The following is a 19104-nucleotide window of genomic DNA, read 5'->3' on the forward strand; positions in this document are numbered from 1 at the left end:
AAAATGCAGGATGGGATTTATTCCGGGTTCAATACAGCTCAATCGACAGCATTTGTGGCATAATGTTGGCTACCACAAAAAAAAAAAATCTCGTGAGGCACTTACAGTGGAAGTGAATGGGCGAATTTTTGGAGCTTATAATTTTTATAAAAGCGCTTTATTTTTAAACTTTATTTGGGCTATAAATTAAGTCCCCATTTAAGGGTTTACACCATTTCATCGTCATGGCAACAAAGTTGGTAAAATTGGCTAGAACTACACAAAAGGTTAGTAACAATTTTATCACAAAATTACCAAGCCTATTATTTACATCTTGTAGTAAAACTTTTGAAACTAAGTATTTTAATGATTACGGATTGGCCCCATTCACTTCCATTGTAAGTGCCTCACTGTAACTCATTTTTTTTCTTTTTCTTTTTTTTTTTTTTAAGAAAAGGAGGGACAAGTCAAAATAAATTTTTGTGGTAATCAACATCATGCCATATGTCGCTTGAGCTTAAAGTCCATCAAACCTGAAATATTCCTTTAGGATGGGAATTTGAGTTTGCTAAAATAATCGCTGAGCTATTTGGCAATTGGTTAATGTTGAGTGCGTTCACATGCACACCAACACGTTGATAACGACCAAAAATTGTTTAATGAAAAAAATTAACAACACAGGATTCATGACATTTTAAAATAATCTGATAATTCCCTACATTTTGTCAAAAGCTAAACAGTCATGTGCACATTGTGCAAGCTGGTAAAGGTGTTTCCGTGCAGCGCAAAGTCTGGGTAAGGGGCAAAAATTGATGGTTTTTGCTTAAAACCATTTGTGAACTTAGCACGATAAAAGAACACCTTTGTAATGCATTTACATGACTTTATGCATTGTCTTACGTATAATCGGAGAGCACACAAGATATGTTCCAGTCATTGCTCTTTCAGGTGTTTGTGGTTTCATGATATGATTTGTGCGTATCATTTCTACGTTTTGCTCAAACACATTGTACAAACTGATTTGCTCCCTCCGTTTTGGATGTAGGTCAAAGAACAGCACATTTGGGAGACATAGATGTGATTAAAGGACTGTTTTGTAGTGTATTTTTAGCAGGGTGCCCCCACTAAATGTCCTGTTTATCAGCTAATGTCCCAGGGTGGTGATGTGTTGCTAATCACTTTAATGTTGTGTTCAGGGCATATACCCCTTACCACGTCTACCAGCTGAAATTGTTACCAAATGGCTCTGTGAGAACTTGCTTTGCCACATTAAGTCTGGTGTTGACATCCATTTAGCTTAGTAAAAATTAGTTGACCCAATTTTTTGAATCCAGATAATACGTGCAGTGTGTTTTTCATTGTGCAGTCTGGTGTCCTTGCCATTTAAAAGGTGTTTATTTTGAATCTTGAGGTCAAGGAGCATAGGTTAGCCCTAAAGGTTTGCCAATAAACATTCGTTGTCTTGTTAAATCAAGGGAACCCCTCTAAACAGGCTTGGAAAAACAGTATAGCTCTCCAAAAACAACATCAAAAAAGGTTTCCTCTCTATATAAATTCCTTGGGCATACAGGCACTGATATCCTGTTGAGTTGAGTGTAGTTGTATGTTATAGATGCTATTGTATGATTTTTGTACATTAACGTTGCTCCTTTCAGCTGACATCAAAAAAGTGAAGAAACGTACATTTTACATTTTACTGCAGTGATTCACAGTGAATGATTTCATGGTGCCCGTAAGGAGTTGTGACGCATTCTAATGTTTACGGGATTGAAGAACCTTTCAAGATGGCTGATGAATTTAGCAAGTGTCTTAGTTTTTGACGCTTGTTTCTTGACTTGGCATTTTTGAAACTTTTTTTTTAACATCCTTTCATTATTAAAGCTGGCCTACCACAGAATTTTTTTTTTTTTTTTTTTACATTTTTTATTCTGAATATATATATCTCTCAACTGACCCTTCGCTAAGCCCTGCCTTAAAAGTGCTTCTGACCAATCCTGTCTTGGCATCTGTTGCCCTGCCGCCATTTCACTGACACACGTTTGCTATTTTCCGATGACAGCCTATGGGCGTAATGTGTTTGCAGTGATTGAAGTGGAAGAAAAAAAAGTGCAGATACTCTCCTTGTATATAAGTATGTGTGTGTGTGTGTGTGTACTGTGCAAAAGTTTTAGGCACTTGTGAAAAATGTTGCATAGTGAGGATGACTTCAAAAATAAGTCCAGTAAACATAAAAAAGCTAAATCAATATTGGTGTGACCACCTTTGCCTTTAAAACAGCCCCAGTTCTCCTAGTTACACCTGGACACAGTTTTTCTTGGTTGTTGGCAGATAGGAAGTACCAAGCTTCTTGGAGAATTCACCACAGTTCTTCTATCTATTTAGGCTGTCTCAATTGCTTCTGTCTCTTTATATAATCTCAGACTGACTCGATGTTCAGTGGAGGGCTTTGTGGGGGCCATGCTATCTGTTGCAGGGCTCCCTGTTCTTCTATTTTAAACTTTTGTATTTGCAAAAGTAATGTTTGGGAGTCTAAAATGTATTTTTCCTATTGACACACTAAAGCTGAAGATATAAATAACCATCTTAAGACAAATGTTTTTGTGAAACATCTTAAGTGCCTAAAACTTTTGCACAGTACTGGATATGTATACATATGTATGTATATATACAGTATGGATGGATGTGTGTGTGTGTGTGATATATATATATATATATATATATATTACACACACATACACACTACCAGTCAAAAGTTTTGAAACACTTGACCGAAATGTTTCTCATGATCTTAAAAATCTTTTAATCTGAAGGTGTATGCTTACATGTTTGAAATCAGTTTTGTAGACAAAAATATAATTGTGCCACCATATTAATTTATTTCATTATAAAACTAAAATGTAATAAAATAAAAAAAAGTTTTTGAAATTGATGACTTGGACCGAATAATAAAGAAAAGCAGCCAATAAGTGCCCAACATAGATGGGAACTCCTTCAATACTGTTTAAAAAGCATCCCAGGGTGATACTCAAGAAGTTGGTTGAGAAAATGTCAAGAGTACATTTCTGCAAATTCTAGGCAAAGTGTGACTACTTTGAAAATGCTAAAATATAACACAGTTTTGATTTATTTTGGATTTTGTTTAGTCACAACATAATTCCCATTGTTCCATTTATGTTATTCCATAGTTTTAACGACTTTACTATTAATCTAAAATGTGAAAAAAATTATAATAAAGAATGAGTGTTTCAAAACTTTTGACCGGTTGTGTGTGTGTGTGTGTGTGTGTGTGTGTAACATGTTGTTGCCAGGTTATTTGTAAGAGTGACACGAGTTACCCAGAGACTATACTAGTGATAGTAAATAAACCAGTTCACAGTGTTAAAATAAGTGATTTATGAGACATTATAAACAGCTCTGTTCACTTATGCTAATGTTCACTACACTAATAGTGTTATCACTATTAAATTAAGTTTTCTCATTTCAAGTGACAAATAATCGTTTGCCTTGATTCTGATTCACAGTCTCCACAGTTTTTAATCAAATTACTGTGTAATTTAACAATTCCTCTTACAAAAAACTTCAGATAAATATGCATTACAATGTCACTCTTCATACCAGCCCATGTAAAAATATTTTCCATTCCATTTGAGAATATTTTGCCAAATACCATTATAATGGGGAGTTCTGCAGAGCTTGTCACAGCGAGCGACTGTAACCAAGAGGGGTGGAGCTTAGCGAAGGGTCAATTATGACTTCATTTTTTACAATATATTTAAATCGAAGTTACGAGATTTAAAGGGATAGTTCACCCCAAAATGAAAATTCTCTCATTCACTCACCCTCATGCCGTCCCAGATGTGTATGTTTCTTCTGCAAAACGAAAAAGATTTTAGAAGAATATTTCACAATGCAAGTGAATGGGTACCAACATTTTGAAGCTCCAAAAGTACATAAAGGCAGCATAAAAGTAATTAATATGACTCCAGTGGTTTAATCCTTGTCTTCAGAAGGGAAGAATATATAGTGAGAAACTATTTAAGTTGTTTTTTTTACTAGCAATCTCCACTTACACTTGTTTTTGCCAATTTACATTTTCGTGCATACCGCAACCTACTAGGTAGGGAGGAGATTTTATTTTAATAAAGATCTTAAATATTGATCTGTTTCTCACCCACACTTATCATAGCGCTTATGGAGATATAGCTTAAACTACTGGAGTCTTATTATTTTTGTGCTGACTTTATGTGAATTTTGGAGCTTCAAAATGTTGGTACCCATTCACTTGCATCGTGAGGACCTACAGAGCTGAGATATTCTTCTAAAAATCTTCATTTGTGTTCTGCAGAAGAAAGTCATACACACCTTGGATGTCATGAGGGTGAGTAAATTATGAGAATTTTCATTTTTGTGTGAAATGTCCCTTTAAAGTCGAAATGAGAGATATAAAGTCTATAAAACATTGCAATTCTGTCTTTGTCTTTCACAGTTGTGACTTTATTGATCGCAATTCAGAGATATAAGTCTATAAAACCTTGGAGTTCTGATTTTCTTGCAATTGCGTGATATAAACAAAATTTCACGATTACGAGAAATAATGTAGCAATTACAAGATATAAAGTTGCAATTGCGAGAAATTAAATCAGTTGCGAGATTTAAACTCACAATTTATTTCTATTTATCTTATGAGGCACAATATTTCATTGCAGTTTGAGACCAAATAAGCCATTGTATAGGTCAAACTTACTGTGACGGAGTTGGAATTATGTAGTTTTGGGTACTTTTCTGTAGAGCTTTACCCCTGAGTTGGAAAAATATGATTTCTTCAAAGTTCAACCGTAGCCTTTTGAAATGATTTAAAGTTTAGATAAATAATTGTTTTTTTTTTTTTTTTATGGCTTGATCAAGTACATTCTATTAGAACCAAAGTTAATAAAGGTCATAGGTGTGTTTAAGTGACGCAGGCTCTACTACAGACATGTCATCTGACTATGGTACACCTCCAGATGAAAAGGTGACCATGTATATGTCTAAAATGGCTTTCCTCAGACAAAGACGTAAAACTATATTCCACTGTTTATGGCAGTCAGTCAACAGCGAAGGACTGTTTATGCTGTAGTCTGTCCCCATGTTAATGTTTTTCTACAGATGGTTATCTCACAGTTTGCATTGCTGGATGCTGTCAGTTTATTTGACATTGCTTCAATGCATCTCCACTTAATCCCACAAAATGTGGTCATGCGTTCCGTTGACAAGTTGTCAGAGGTGAAATGATGGAGGACAAAGGAGCTTGTGAAGGAACAGATAACCATACCTGAAGAACTGCAGAGCAGAAAAAACTTTCAGGTTGATACTAAAAATGTTTTATTGTAGTGAGACGACACAGCAGTGACCTCATTTAGATTGTCATTCGTAACTCGTTTGTCCCAAAAGCAATCAATGTTTTTGGATCACAGGACTCTGTTAGTTATGCTTTTGTAATATAACCATGTACACATTTGGGATGGCATGAGGGTGATTAAATGATGAGAGAATTTTCATTTTGGGTGAACTATACCTTTAACATACTATAGTAAGTAAATATACTGAGTGTCATTAAACAATGAACAATATTTTTAATATAATTTATTAATCTGGATTAATGTTAATTTATAAAAATAGTTAATATTGTGTTAACTAACATAAACATATGCAATTGTGAAAATGTTAGATGCTACTACATCCTCTTACGTTTCCAGTCTCTTGCGCTTTCTTGGCCATATCTACTCTTTCTGTCTCCCTCTCATTTCTCCTGCTTGCCCGCTGGCAGATTTATCAAGGTACCTTTTGTCCAAGTGAGGTTCACGTTAGGGTCAGTGTGGTCAGTGTGGACACTCGGACAGAAAGAAACTGATCACGTACCCTTTACAGTGTCAGCTGAAGCTTGATCTGTCCAAACCTATCTGCGTCAATGCAAACTAATCACCATCCAGCCTGCACTCTGATGAAGTGCTTTGTTCCCCTGCTAGTCATCACTACCTTTGCCTGACGCAGTAAACATTCCCAGATTTGGTGAGTGGATGTTTCTAGATCTGACTTTTCCTGTAAATGCCAATCTTGATTTATGGGGGCTGGTAAAACACTTGGGGTTTTAATCTATATTTCTGCTAGTGTATTTTCTTGACAGGTAAATCAGTGACAAATGTGTCTAATGTTGAATGTCTTGTAGTGTAGCATTATGAAAGCCAATGTTCCTGTACTGAAACCTCTTATGCAAGTGTATAAGATGCAGTAGATCAGCCATTTTCTCTTAATTTGAACAAACCCATAACCTTAAGTATTAAATTTAGGAATGCAATTCGTCTGGCACAGTTTGTGCTATATACAGACATCAGTGATACTTCAAATAGTGCTTTGTTGAATAGGTATGTAGAGGTTCTGAGGGTTGGAGGAAAGAAGGAAGCGGGAGCCGGCTTCACAGTCCACATGAGTGTTCCTTTTATTCTCAGGGTTTTTACTCAAAATATGCTTTTCAGCAAGAACTTCAGTTTACACACATCAGCTTCAATGATAACATAAACTCAATAGATGCACAAATATAAATAGCTTTTCAGCATTCTGCTCCAGACAGGGTGTGTCCCCGACTCTGGCTCTCTCTCGGTCTGATGTTCTGCTGGCCTTTTAAAGCCAGTCTCCACTGTCACTGAAATGAGAGACAGGTGTTTAGAGTCAGTAATCACCAGGTGATGGCTCTTACCGCTTCCTCTCTCCCCACTGACAGACACATGACCACGTTCCCATCCACATACCCCCACCGCCCAACTCAGGCCCCGGCTTCATCCAGAGGAAATCAGCCACAACCATCTGCGGCCCCAGCCTGGATCAACTTGAACGGCTGAAGTGCCAGGTACCAATGAGTGATCTGCACATTGGTATCATTCATGCGGTAGAGCCACTGAAGCGGGGTGTGGTCCGAGCAGAGGATGAAGGCCCGCCCCAGCAGGTAATAACAGAGGGTTAGGACGGCCCATTTGATAACTAGACACTTTCTCGATCATGCTGTACTTAGTCTTCCTCAAAGAGAGCTTACGACTAATGTACAACACGGGCCATTCCACCCCCTCCACCTCCTGCGAGAGCATGGCCCCGACCCCCTCTCTGATGCATCTGTCCACAAAATGAAGGGGAGAGAGAAGTTAGGAGCATGTAAAAGTGGCCCGTCTCGTGAAAGCCTGCACGCCTCCGTCCACTGGACCAGATCTGGCGCCCCCTTTTTAGTGAGAAGTCAAGGGGCTGTTGACATCAGAAAAACTAGGTAGAAACCTTTGGTAGTAGCCAGCCAGCCCCATGAACTCTCACCTCCTTTTTGGTCTTGTGCCGTGGGCAGGCCGCTATCGCTGTGGTCTTATCTACTTGGGGCCATACCTGCCCATGACCCAAGTGGAAGCCCAGATACCGTGTTTCCCATCCAATTGCGCACTTTTACGGGTTTGCTGTGAGCCCCATCCACCTCAGCAACCTTAGGACGGCTCTTAGATGCTGCATATGCTGCTGCCAATCGTTAGAGAAAATAATAATAATATTGTCTAAAAAGGCAGCGGCGTACGCAGCATGCAGCCAGAGAATTTTCTCCATGAGGCGCTGGAACGTGGCGGGAGCCCTGAACAAACTGAATGGAAGAGTGACGAATTGGTGTAGTCCGAACAGTGTGGAATCATAGTTTTTTCTCGGGATAATGGAGTTAAGGGGATCTGCCAGTACCCCTTTGTTAAATCCAGTGTAGAATAAAATTGAGCCGCACCCAGCCGATCGAGCAGTTCTTCAATTCGGGGCACTGGGTATGTGTCAAATTTAGACACCGTGTTGACTTTTTGATAATTTTGAACTTCCCCTCCGGACCGGCTCAGCCCTCTCTGGAACTACCATCGCCATGGACATGGGGACCGCCTCTCTCCATAATTTAAGGAGGTTGAGGTGGTAAATTTGATGTGCTCCGCCTCTATCCGTTCGTTTGACCTCATAATCGAGAATCCCGTCTTGCTGTGTGACCTCAAAGGGTCCTTGCCACTTGGCGAGTAATTTAGAGCTCGAAGTGGGCAGTAATACAAGGACTTTGTCTCCTAGTGCAACTTCCCGTAGCTGGGCACCCCTATTATAGAGCCGGCTCTCTTGAGCTTGGAGCAAATTTCCCTGTGATAACCGACCCAGCATGTGTAGCTTTGCTCAAAGATCAAGGACATACTGAATTTCATTTTTGCTTTGGGAAGGTCCCTCCTCCCACGCCTCCCGTATGATGTCAAGCACCTTGTGGGGCCATACAGAAGTTCAAAGGGGGAAAACCCAGTGGAGGCAAGCGTGACCTCCCTGACTGCAAATAATAGGGGTTCCAGCCATTTATCCCAGTTTCTAGTGTCCTCACGCATGAACTTATGAATCATATTCATTAGGGATCGATTAAATCATTTGACCAGCCCATCAGTTTGTGGGTGATAAATGCTGGTGTGAATCAATTTAATCCCTAGCAATTCATAAAGTTTGTTCAGTGTACGTGACATAAATGTGCTTTGATCGGTGAGGATTTCCTTCGGAATCCCCAACTGGGAGATCATTTTGAAGAGTGCCTCTGCAACACTGCGTGCTGAGATGTTGCGCAAAGGCACTGCTTCCGGATATCACATTGCATAGTCCATCAGGACTAATACAAACCGATATCCACGTGCTGACCGCTCTAATGGCCCGACGAGGTCCATGCCAATTCTTTCGGGCGCAATGGCACACTTGGGGTGGCCGGTGGATTCACCAACTGACATTCACAGCATGCTGCACACCATCTGCGAACATCCCCATGAATGCCCGGCCAATAAAAGTGGGCCATTAACCGGTGCAGTGTCCTTTCTTGTCTTAAGTGACCCGCCATAGGATTATGGTGAGCTGCCTGGAAAAGTGTTTCCTGACAGCTCTTTAGGACTAATAACTGGGTTGTATTTTCATGGGTTTGAGTGTCCTTGTCACTCGATACACCCGTCCCTACTAATCGAAAAATATGGATATGTGAGTGCGACGTTAGGCTGGAGCTGCTGGCCATCGATCACTCTCACTTGGTCAAAGGTGTGCTTAAGTGTTTCGTCACGTGACTGCTCTAGAGGGAAATCCCCCTCTGGGTATTCCCTAAGTGCGGGAATGCCAGTGGATTCCCTCCCTCCTACATCACTGATGCTGAGCAGCCACAGAGGACCCCGGCTCCGCCTCCCCAGCCATCGCGTCAAATGTCACACACCGAGATTTCGGTTTATAGGACCCATCCACATATCGCTTTTAATAAACTTTTAAACCCCAGCCATTTGGTCCCCAAAATCAGTGGATGGGTGAGGCGGGAATTAACCATGGCCTCCACTCTATGCTTTTTCCCCTGGAATTGAATAATGGCTGTCACTACCGAATAATTGTGAACATCACCATGCACACACCTCACCATTATCTTGTGTTTTGCACCCAAAGCCCCATCATGAACCAAGCCGTGGTGAATCGAGGTTTGATTACAACCAGAATCCACCAGGCCGATCGGGGGCGGTCTGTGGCATGTCGGGGACCCAGACCCATGTCCCCACCTCCATTACATGTCAAGGCTCCCCGCAAATCCAACAGACCGGCCCAGGCTTCCCGGCTGCACTCGTGGCAGCAGAGACATCATCCTGGGAGAGGCGATGGAGAGGGATGGGGGGACTGGCGTATAGTGCAGCCCACAGAAGCGGGGCACCAATTTGGATGGCAAAACTCCCCATTTCCAGGGAGCTGTTACAGGAGGAAAGGGAGGGACAAGAGGGGGAGGAGCACCAGGAGAGAGAGAGATATGTGGACTGTTGCTCACCTGCTTCTGGATAGGCCACAATATGGGTGATGGCACTGGACCCATTCTGTGGTTCCCTGGGGAAGATGAACAGTCAACTGCTCCAGCACCATCAGATCGATGACATCCTCCACGTCGCGGCCTTCCTTGGCTAGCACACACTTCCGGCAGGCATCACTGTGTTGCTGGGCAAATGTGAATGGGTGGCTGGTTTTGCTAAGGGTGAGGGAGTGGAACTGCTGCTGATGTTCCGGCATGTGGCCGACCCGTTGCAGGACAGCTGACTTCAGCTTCGAGTAGTCCAGGCGGTCCTCAGCAGGTAATTGCTGTGCCGCGAGCTGGGCCTCCCCAGAAAGCAACGGCAGCAGGTGGAGGACCCATTGTGATGGTGGCCAGCCGGATCGTCCTGGGGCCCCATCTTCATGAGCACAAGGTGCGGCTTCATTGCTGCTTCCGGGGCCGCTGTGGAGGACCCGCCTGGAGCTAACCAGCTCCCTAAGGCCTGCCGATCCTCGGCCTATAACTGAAGGAGTTCCTGGATGCGGTGCTCCTAGGCAAGGAGAGCTTGATGGAGAGTCTTCTGGATGCTAGTCAAGGTGCGGATGACTTCGCCCAGCGGTGAGGTGTCCATGGCAGCCAGTCTTCTTCCCAAATCCCTGGTTTCGGCACCGGTGTAGAGATTCTGAGGGTTGGAGGAAAGAAGGAAGCGGGAGTCGCAGTCCACGTGAGTTCTTTTTATTCTCAGGGTTTTTACTCAAAATATTCTTTTCAGCAAGAACTTCAGTTAACACACATCAGCTTCAATGGTAACTGTCAATATAAACTCAGTAGATGCACAAATATAAACAGCTTTTCAGCATTCAGCTCCAAACATGGTGTGTGTGTGTGTGACTCTCTCTCGGTCTGGCGCTCCGCCGGCCTTTTAATGCACTACTCCGTCGTCACTGAAATGAGACAAGTGTTTAGAGTCGGTAATCACCAGGTGATAGCTCTTACTGCTTCCTCTCTCCCCACTGACAGACACACAACCACGTTCCCATCTCCACAAGGTATGCTATTACTTTTCTAAGCAATCAGATTTCTGATTTTTGCAGAATCTGACAAATGAACAAGGATTGCACAGGCATGTACCACTTAAATTTTTTTCAGAAAATGTCAAAAGTCTAGTTTAAAGGATAGGATTTAGGGTTTAACCAAACGTGGCAGGATGGGTCTGAATTTGATGGACAGAGATTAAGTATTTCAGAGTATTTTTGTTTTGATCCACTGCAAACCAAATAAATATATACAGTGTGTGGATACCAAAGATGTTTTAATATGAACACGTTCTGGAAGAAATATTGTGTTTAAAAAAAATAAATAAACAAAAGGCAAAGTTGCCAACATTTCTGAGTAGGACTGTATATCCTTCTTAAAATATCCATCTGTATATGATGATGAGATTAATAGTGAAAAGTTGTAATGTTACCTTATTTGTCCACATATATTAAGGATTTCTTGAAGGAAGCTATTCCAAATGAAGGAAACTATTTTAAATTAAGGAAACTATTTCCAAAAGAAGAAATCAGATGTGAAGCAAATCATGTAGGCTGACTCTTCTTTTGTGTTATGTAGTTCTGCTTTTAATCAGTGTTATGCCTTCCATAATCAAGCATTGACCTCATGCAATAGCTTGCAGAATGCAAAGAGAGCCGTCCCTACATCAGTCACGGCAGAATGTGGGACATGTGCTTTTTTTTATTGCATGCGAAGTGGATGCAAAATTCAAATAGACAGATGCTTTTATTGTACATAATAACCAGAAACACTATTAATTTGAATAGGTAACATAATACAGTGGCCATTTATGAATATGTGTTGTCATTCAGAGTTTGTGCAGCTGCTTTTGGGGCAACTGCAGTGGCTGAGCTAGCTGGCTGGTCTCACGGTACTTTGATGGCATACGTAACGGTGATGTGCCAACTAAAGTCGGACAAAATTTCGAACCGACATGCACTACTCTTAAGTCGGGCACCGATCGGTCTGCACAGCACTGCATGAAGTCGAACACACTTGTGAGCCATGATTTATTGCTATAACTAGTCAAAGGCAGGTGAAATTAAGGGGTGGACACTCATTCTAGATTTTTCACATTTTATTGGACAAAAGTTTGGAAAAGCCTCTGAGTGCAGGATGTGCCATCAATATTTTTGGTCTGTTTTCCCAAATGTGAAGGACTGTAAATTTTAAATGCAAGTATCCACCTCAAAGCTAAAAGACATGAACTAAAATCCTTAAATTGTGTAACTTTATGGGGTCTTTAACTGAAGAATTACATCGCAAATGTAGGGTACGATGGGATGTAAAAGATACTTTTCATTTTATTTTCTCCCAAAAGAGAAAATAGTAACAAAAATTACCACAGCACTTTCCAGCATGCACTGCAAACTTATCCTGATCCATGAGGTCATGGCGTGCAATGTCTAAAGGCTGATTTTAAGGTAAATTGATCTAATATTTAGTAACTATTAAATGTTGTGAATGAGAATCCCTGAAATTATATAATTTGAGACAAAATACGCATTTGTCATTTTCAGTTTTTCAATAACTTTCCAATAAGTAAAACGGTAGCATTTGAGGTAAAAGCCCCCCATAAAACAATAAAAAAAAAAAAAAAAAAAAAATAAGATTTTTATATGAAGAATGTTCAAATGAGAGCGTGTTGGACTCACATTGACTTATCCAATCACAATGGAGATACATTTTTTTTTTTAGATCTTATGAAATGCCAAATGTGATTGAAATGATCAGGAAATGGTGCACGCTTTCTGATGTGTTTATTTTGAATAATCATTGCCTTAAGTAACTCAAAGTATTTTGCTCAAAAGTCTCAAAAGTATTTGCAACAAAGTTGACAAATTTTGCCCAAAAACTATTGCCCCTATATCTAAACTATAGCACTATAAACTTCACCCGCCAAGGGGCATTTAAAGGAACATTCCAGATTCAATACAAGTTAAGCTCAATCAACAGATTTGTGTGGCCGCAAATTGACTTAAGGGGGGCCTTAAGCCCCAGTGTACCCAATCATTTATTTCTACGGTATCTAGGCTAAGTGTTTAAATTTTCTTATCTACTCACCCTCATGCCATCCCAGATGTGTATGACTTTCTTCAGCAAACCAAAAATGAAGATTTTTAGAAAAATATCTCAGCTCTGTTGGTCCTTACAATGCAAGTGAATGGTGATTAGACCTTTGTAGCTCCAAATAATCACATAAAGGAAACATAAAAGTAATCCATAAGACTCCAGTGGTGAAATCCATATCTTCAGAAGCAATATACTGTAATACGTGTGGGTGAGAAACAGATCAAAATCAGTGACAAAGTATTATTATTTTTTGCTCTAAATCTCCACTCAGATGTGAAAGTGGAGATTTAGAGTAAAAAAGGACTTAAATTTGATCTGTTTCTCACCCACAACTAATATATTGCGGAGTCTTATGGATTACATTTATGTTTCCTTTGTGATTTTTGGAGATACAAAGGTGTGATCACCATTTATTTGCTTTGTAAGAACCAACAGAGCTGAGATATTCTTCTAAATATCTTTGTTTTATTCTGAAGAAAGAAAGTCATACACATCTGGGATGGCATGAGGGTGAGTAAATGATGAGAGAATTAAACATTTTGGGTGATCTCTCCCTTTAATTCAAACAGAATGTACAGGATTCCATGGTTATAGACGGCTATAAACTACATATGATTAACTACATGATGAGTGGTTATTTAAATTCATGTCTGAATACATGAAGTTCATATATTGCCCAAAGGAATGTGTGATATCTCACAGAACATGAAAAAGAGAGGGTAAGAAAGAAAGCAACACTGTTAAAACACTGCGTGTGTACCCAAACATGGAGAGGTGGGGGTAAAGAATGGGAGGGGAGGAGAGAGAAAGAGGAGGGGAAAGAGCGCAAAAGAAAGAGAGAGAACAGAGAGGTGTCTAGATCCATAGAGCACATCTCCACAAACCCTGTCCTGCATTCTACTCGTCATAGGTAAGTGTGAGCTGCACACCAGGTTTATCAGCACTCCACTTCTGAGATTGCATACTTGTGTGCGTGTGGGAGTGCATCTCCTGCACCCATGGTGTCTGCTGTGGCAAAGGTTAAGGCAAGGCTTGCGTTTCTGGATCTCTTCTTTCCTTCCTGCTGTCTCTCTGTACGCCAACCTTCCCACACTCTTTTTCTGTAGGTCTGATGTCTCTTTGAGGGACAATGCCCCTCTCCTTAAGTGATTTAACACGTGTGCCTCTCTTAATAGTTATTTAACTGTTTCCTTTTCCTTTTTTCTCCCATCTCATTCATTTCTCTAAATCTAAAGTCTGTCCGCATGGTTTCGTGTTTGCATGCGACTGAAATGCACGATTTTGGACCCCTTTCTGCAGTTCAAGCGCACTGTGCCGCTTTGAGCTCACTGTAAGTTTAAGCTCTTTTTTTCCCTCTAAGTGGCAAGAAGCCGCAAGCTTTTTTCTTTGGCTCTTTTCCGTCTCCCCTGGTTTTATTGTGTCTCGTTCGTGCTGTGAGCTGAGAATTGCAGTGTCTGTAGGATGTTTGAGAATATGTGTGCCTTTTAAAACCGCATTGGAGAGCGCAAATAGAAAGAGGTTTGCTTTAGGTCAGTGTCAGGCGGCATCTGCAAACACTGACAAGTGCAGTTTTCTTAAAGGGATAGTTCACCCATAACTGAAAATTCTGTCATCGATTACTCACCCCCATGTTGTTCCAAACCTAAAAAGGAGATGTTAAGCAGACTAACGCTTCAGTCACCATTCACTTTCATTGTAGGGAAAAAGATGCACTGAAAATAAATGATAAATGAGACCGTTCGTGTTTCACGATAGAAAGAAATGATGATAGCATTTTCATTTTTGGTTGAAACCCTTTAATTGTTCCTGCCAGTGTGTGTCTTGTGTTTGAACGCTTGCACAATGCCAACCCTGACTAGTAATCAAAATATTTGCAGAGTCTTAGTTATTGTCAACAAATGACGTGTGGAAACATTGAATTTACCGGACACAGACAACACAGACATGGCATTGTTTCTGCAATGCATTTGTCACTTGCCTGCAAAGTACAGATTTGTTTGTTTTGAGGACAAACAATGTGAAAGACAAACAGTGTGTCTGGTCCTGGCATTCTATGATGAAATGCTGAAACCGGATCTGTCAGATATTTAAGCAATAAGGACTCTGTGAAATGAAGAAAGAGAATGAATCGCCAACCGCAATGGAGTCCACGCTCAGTGCCCTTGCTCATTAGATTTTATTTATGTCCTGTTGAACCTGCGGTTTAGTCTGTTTTAAAACAAGCGACTCAACCCTGAATGAAGTCCTTTAGACATGAGGTAATTTCAGATGACTCAGTAGCTCTCTTCTCATGGATCTTAATATATCTGTTCATTATGAGGACAGTTATAACTCCATCCACTGCTTTTTCTCAATATACAGTCATATACAGTCTCCTCGTCATGGGTTTCATAAGTCTGAGTCCACATTTAAAATCTGGAATTCGAAATCTAAATTAAACCTGAAAAGAAAAGTTTTAGTGTGTGTGTGTGTGTGTGTATATATATATATATATATATATATATATATATATATATATATATATATATATATATATATATATAAGAGAGAGAGAGATAGATATATATATATAGAGAGAGAGAGAGAGATAGATATATATATATAGAGAGAGAGAGAGAGAGAGAGAGATATAAGTAAAACAAAGAAAAATCAAGATGTAAAGAGAATAAGAAATATTTAAGATTATAAACTATTTCTAGGTTGCTAATTTAATTTGTCACCATGATAACTCCTTTTATATTAAAAGTCAGATTTCCTTGCTTCCATTGAAGCCAACAAGGAAGATTCTTTAGTACATTCTCAAATCATGCTGGATAACACGGCGCATCAGGTTTTGCACAAACTTGTATAATCCATACAAGCTCATGTGCATCCAGTTATTAAAGCAAAAGGGCAACTTACCAAATATGAAGTTTCTTCACTCAAATTGTTCTGCTGATAATGTAATTTGTAATGAAAAACATAAAACAGTATAAAATTAGAAAAATGCAAGCTAGACTTTTGAACCCCCCTGTATGTTTATATATCAGTCCAGCCTAAACCTACATTAATGACTTCAAACTTTAACAAGTGAGCATAAAAATACAAGGAGCCAAAAGGCCATAAAGCCTGTGTCTTTGATCTGCAGGGTCTGTCATCTGATCATGGCTTGTTATAAACTATAGGGATCCAGCGTTTGGGCAAGAGCGATAGTCTGAGCCTGCGGTGATGAACTTGTGCCCTTTGTCGCTCTGCCTCTTTATTAAGATACAGTGGCAGACGGTGCAGATCCCTGTATCTCATGCAGTCATGCTCTAAAACCTGCTGCCGGGATCTAAGCCGGTCTTGCATAACACACACACACATACAGTACACAGTCATAGGCTACATGAGATGAAAATAACTGTCACACCAGGATTGCTGAAGTAGTGTTATTTCAATTTAGTAGAGAATGAATCGTAAGCCAGAGAGAGAGAGAGAGAGAGAACAGGGTTGATGTTATAAGAAAGGGTTGGCTGGGGTGTGTGGTTCTGCTCAACCTGTTCACCTCATCACTGAGTTCATCAAACATGCCTTCAACAGCTGTTAATTGGGTTTTATTTAAAGCATAAAGTCTGACGAATTATGAAATAGATTTACCTTTGCAGTCTGTTCCTTTTTATTGCTCTATGGGAATTGCTTGTCATTTTCTGCTGATTGGGCAGTGTAGTGTAATTTCTCTGGATACTAATCTTTAATTGAATAGCTCACCCAAAATGGTATATTCTGTCATTATTTATTTACCCTTATGTTGTTCCAAATCATGGCTGTAGGGTTCATGCTGCTCTTCCAATTAAGCTGAATGGAAACTGGGGTTGTCGAGTTCCAAAATGGGCAAAACAAAACACCATTAAATCTCGAATGTTTGCATACATTCAAACATGGCACGTCAAGACGCTTTGCACCAGGTTTAGTGATATCAAACGTCTTGCGTATCCCATTATTGATGTTAAATCTGGTACGATGCATCTTGATGCACCATGTTTGAATATACGCAAACCAGAATGAGAATTGAGAGCTACGAAGGAGGGGAAGATTTTCAATAAATAACAACTTAAATGTTAGTCTGGTCCTCACACAAAGCTGTCATGTGGCTACAGAAGACTTTGAATAGAGCGCACAAGTAACATGGACTACTTTTATGGTGCTTTTCATTCATTTTGGAGCTTGAGAGCCTCTATTCTATTAGTGCAGATGTGCTGAAGTGGTAATCTTTTACTGCTTTGATAAAAAATAGGACTGGATATAGATATTGATTTTCTGATGCATCACAATCGTTATTTGCATCTCTATATTGATTCATAAATCCCAAGATCAATCTTTTGCTCTATGCGTAACCCTCAACTAGAATGAGAGTAAATCACATATATTTGCAACCAAATTACATGCTATGTGACAAATGTCTAAGATTAGCCACTGTCTGGTAAATGTTCGGATTTCACTCACCAGTGATTGTATAGTATACTGGGGAAGAAGTTCAGCACCATTTTCAAATTAAAGGTTTGGTTTGATTCGTTCTGTGTAATGTGTGTCCAAAAATGAGATCCACGCAATCCATTTGTCTTTGAATAATCTCTTTTAATATCCTTTCTGTTCTTTACAGTCAGTTGTTGATCAAAAACAACAAAAAACAAACATTTAATTCTTATCACGCATAGCACAGATGAGGTAAAACCATTTGAGTCCTCTCTTGTTAATATGCGCTCATCTACAAAGGTTTGTAACAGAACAGCTGGTTTTCTTAAAGAGACAGTACCAATTTTTAGCATGTTCAACAAATCAGTTTAAATACATGTAAATATTACAATTAATGCATGTAAACAATAAACGTAACAAAATATAATATGCAATATAATATCATATTTGTTGATGAAATGCATGGATTTGTTCATTTTTAAAAAGCTAAAATGACCAAAATGACGAAAAACTAATAACATATACAGTAACATTAATATTTTGCAATGTACCTAGTTAGAAGTTCCTCTGTATGATTAACAGCATTATATGGAAGAGAATTTCTTTCATATGTAAGCAAAGTGGACATAATAACTGAAATATACCCCTATGAATCGATATTGAATCGGAATCAAATCTGTATCAATACCCAGCCCCAATAAAAAAGTCACACTTGATGACCAATTCAAGCACTTTAATAACATTCACATATAACTTAGTGGAAAGGAGTTAGAGCTGCTGAACAGTGAAGCGAATCAAGTACGTGTCTGTGTGCATGAGAGAACATCGCCGCTGTCACTCAACGTCAAAAACAGCAGCCACAAGCACTCATACAATTCAAAACAACAATTTCCAGTGCTGGACCATCACTTATTATAACATACTTGAATGAAATGGAAACTCCCACTCAAGAACTGGAGATGCTAATATTCTCCTTTTGGGTTCGACTGATGAAAGTAAAATGGGTTTGGAATGAAGGTGAGGGTGAGTAAATGATGACATGTGTGAACTATTCCTTTAAGCTATTCTTCATCTGGGTTTTACTAAACTGATGTCACTTAGTTACATCAGTTTATTACAGTCTGAGAGTCTGTCTTTAAATGCACTCTGACCCCGAGCAAGCTGAAAATCTCTGAAGCTTTCCTCCGACTAGCCTGGATTAAGGTGTCTTGGTTCATGATCCACAGTTATGTAATATTCTCTTTCAAGACATATTTGCTGCATGAGTGGATCAGAGTTATTGTAGAATGAGGAACTGAAACGTGATTGATTGAATTAATTGTATTTGCACATGGCAGTTTAGATAATAAAATCGATAAGGGAAACAAACCTTAAATGTTCTAATGACATTTCCTGCTCTTTTTTTTTTCTGACACAGATGATGTCATCAGAGATCCTCATTCCTGGTTGGCTGCAGCAGCTGCTTGTCGTGCTCCTCAGGTTCACCCTTTCGTGTTCCGCCCCAGTGGACCTGACCAATGGGACAGAGTGCGCCGCTCGAGGACCTGCATCCTACATCCTGGTGTTCACTGGCCACTGGAGTCCTCAGACCTTCCCGAAACAGTATCCCTTATTCCGACCCCCTGCACAGTGGTCAAAATTAATGGGTAAGACTTCTGTGAAGTGTGAGAATGTAAGTTTGTGAGCATTGCTAGATGAGGTGACTGATTGACAACCCAGACGTAGGTTGCGTTCATGAC

At 39.9% G+C, this 19104-nt stretch overlaps 1 protein-coding gene across 2 annotated transcripts in view; it reads left to right on the forward strand.

The window, feature by feature from the left end:
- Nucleotides 1-8310: 8310 nt before the first annotated feature.
- The window catches only part of LOC127417794 (spondin-2-like), a 28012-nt gene continuing 17218 nt past the window's right edge, over nucleotides 8311-19104 (forward strand). The window contains exons 1-2 of one of the 2 annotated variants that reach the window (XM_051658032.1): nucleotides 8311-10526; nucleotides 18783-19011. In XM_051658032.1, the coding sequence (XP_051513992.1) occupies nucleotides 18783-19011 (229 nt within the window). In that variant the 5' untranslated portion in view covers nucleotides 8311-10526. Of the gene's footprint in view, nucleotides 10527-13763; nucleotides 13842-18782; nucleotides 19012-19104 lie in introns of those variants that run through there. The other variant, XM_051658033.1, reaches the window with a different exon arrangement.

The sequence above is a fragment of the Myxocyprinus asiaticus genome, chromosome 27 (genome assembly GCF_019703515.2).
Source record: "Myxocyprinus asiaticus isolate MX2 ecotype Aquarium Trade chromosome 27, UBuf_Myxa_2, whole genome shotgun sequence".
Classification (NCBI taxonomy): domain Eukaryota; kingdom Metazoa; phylum Chordata; class Actinopteri; order Cypriniformes; family Catostomidae; genus Myxocyprinus; species Myxocyprinus asiaticus.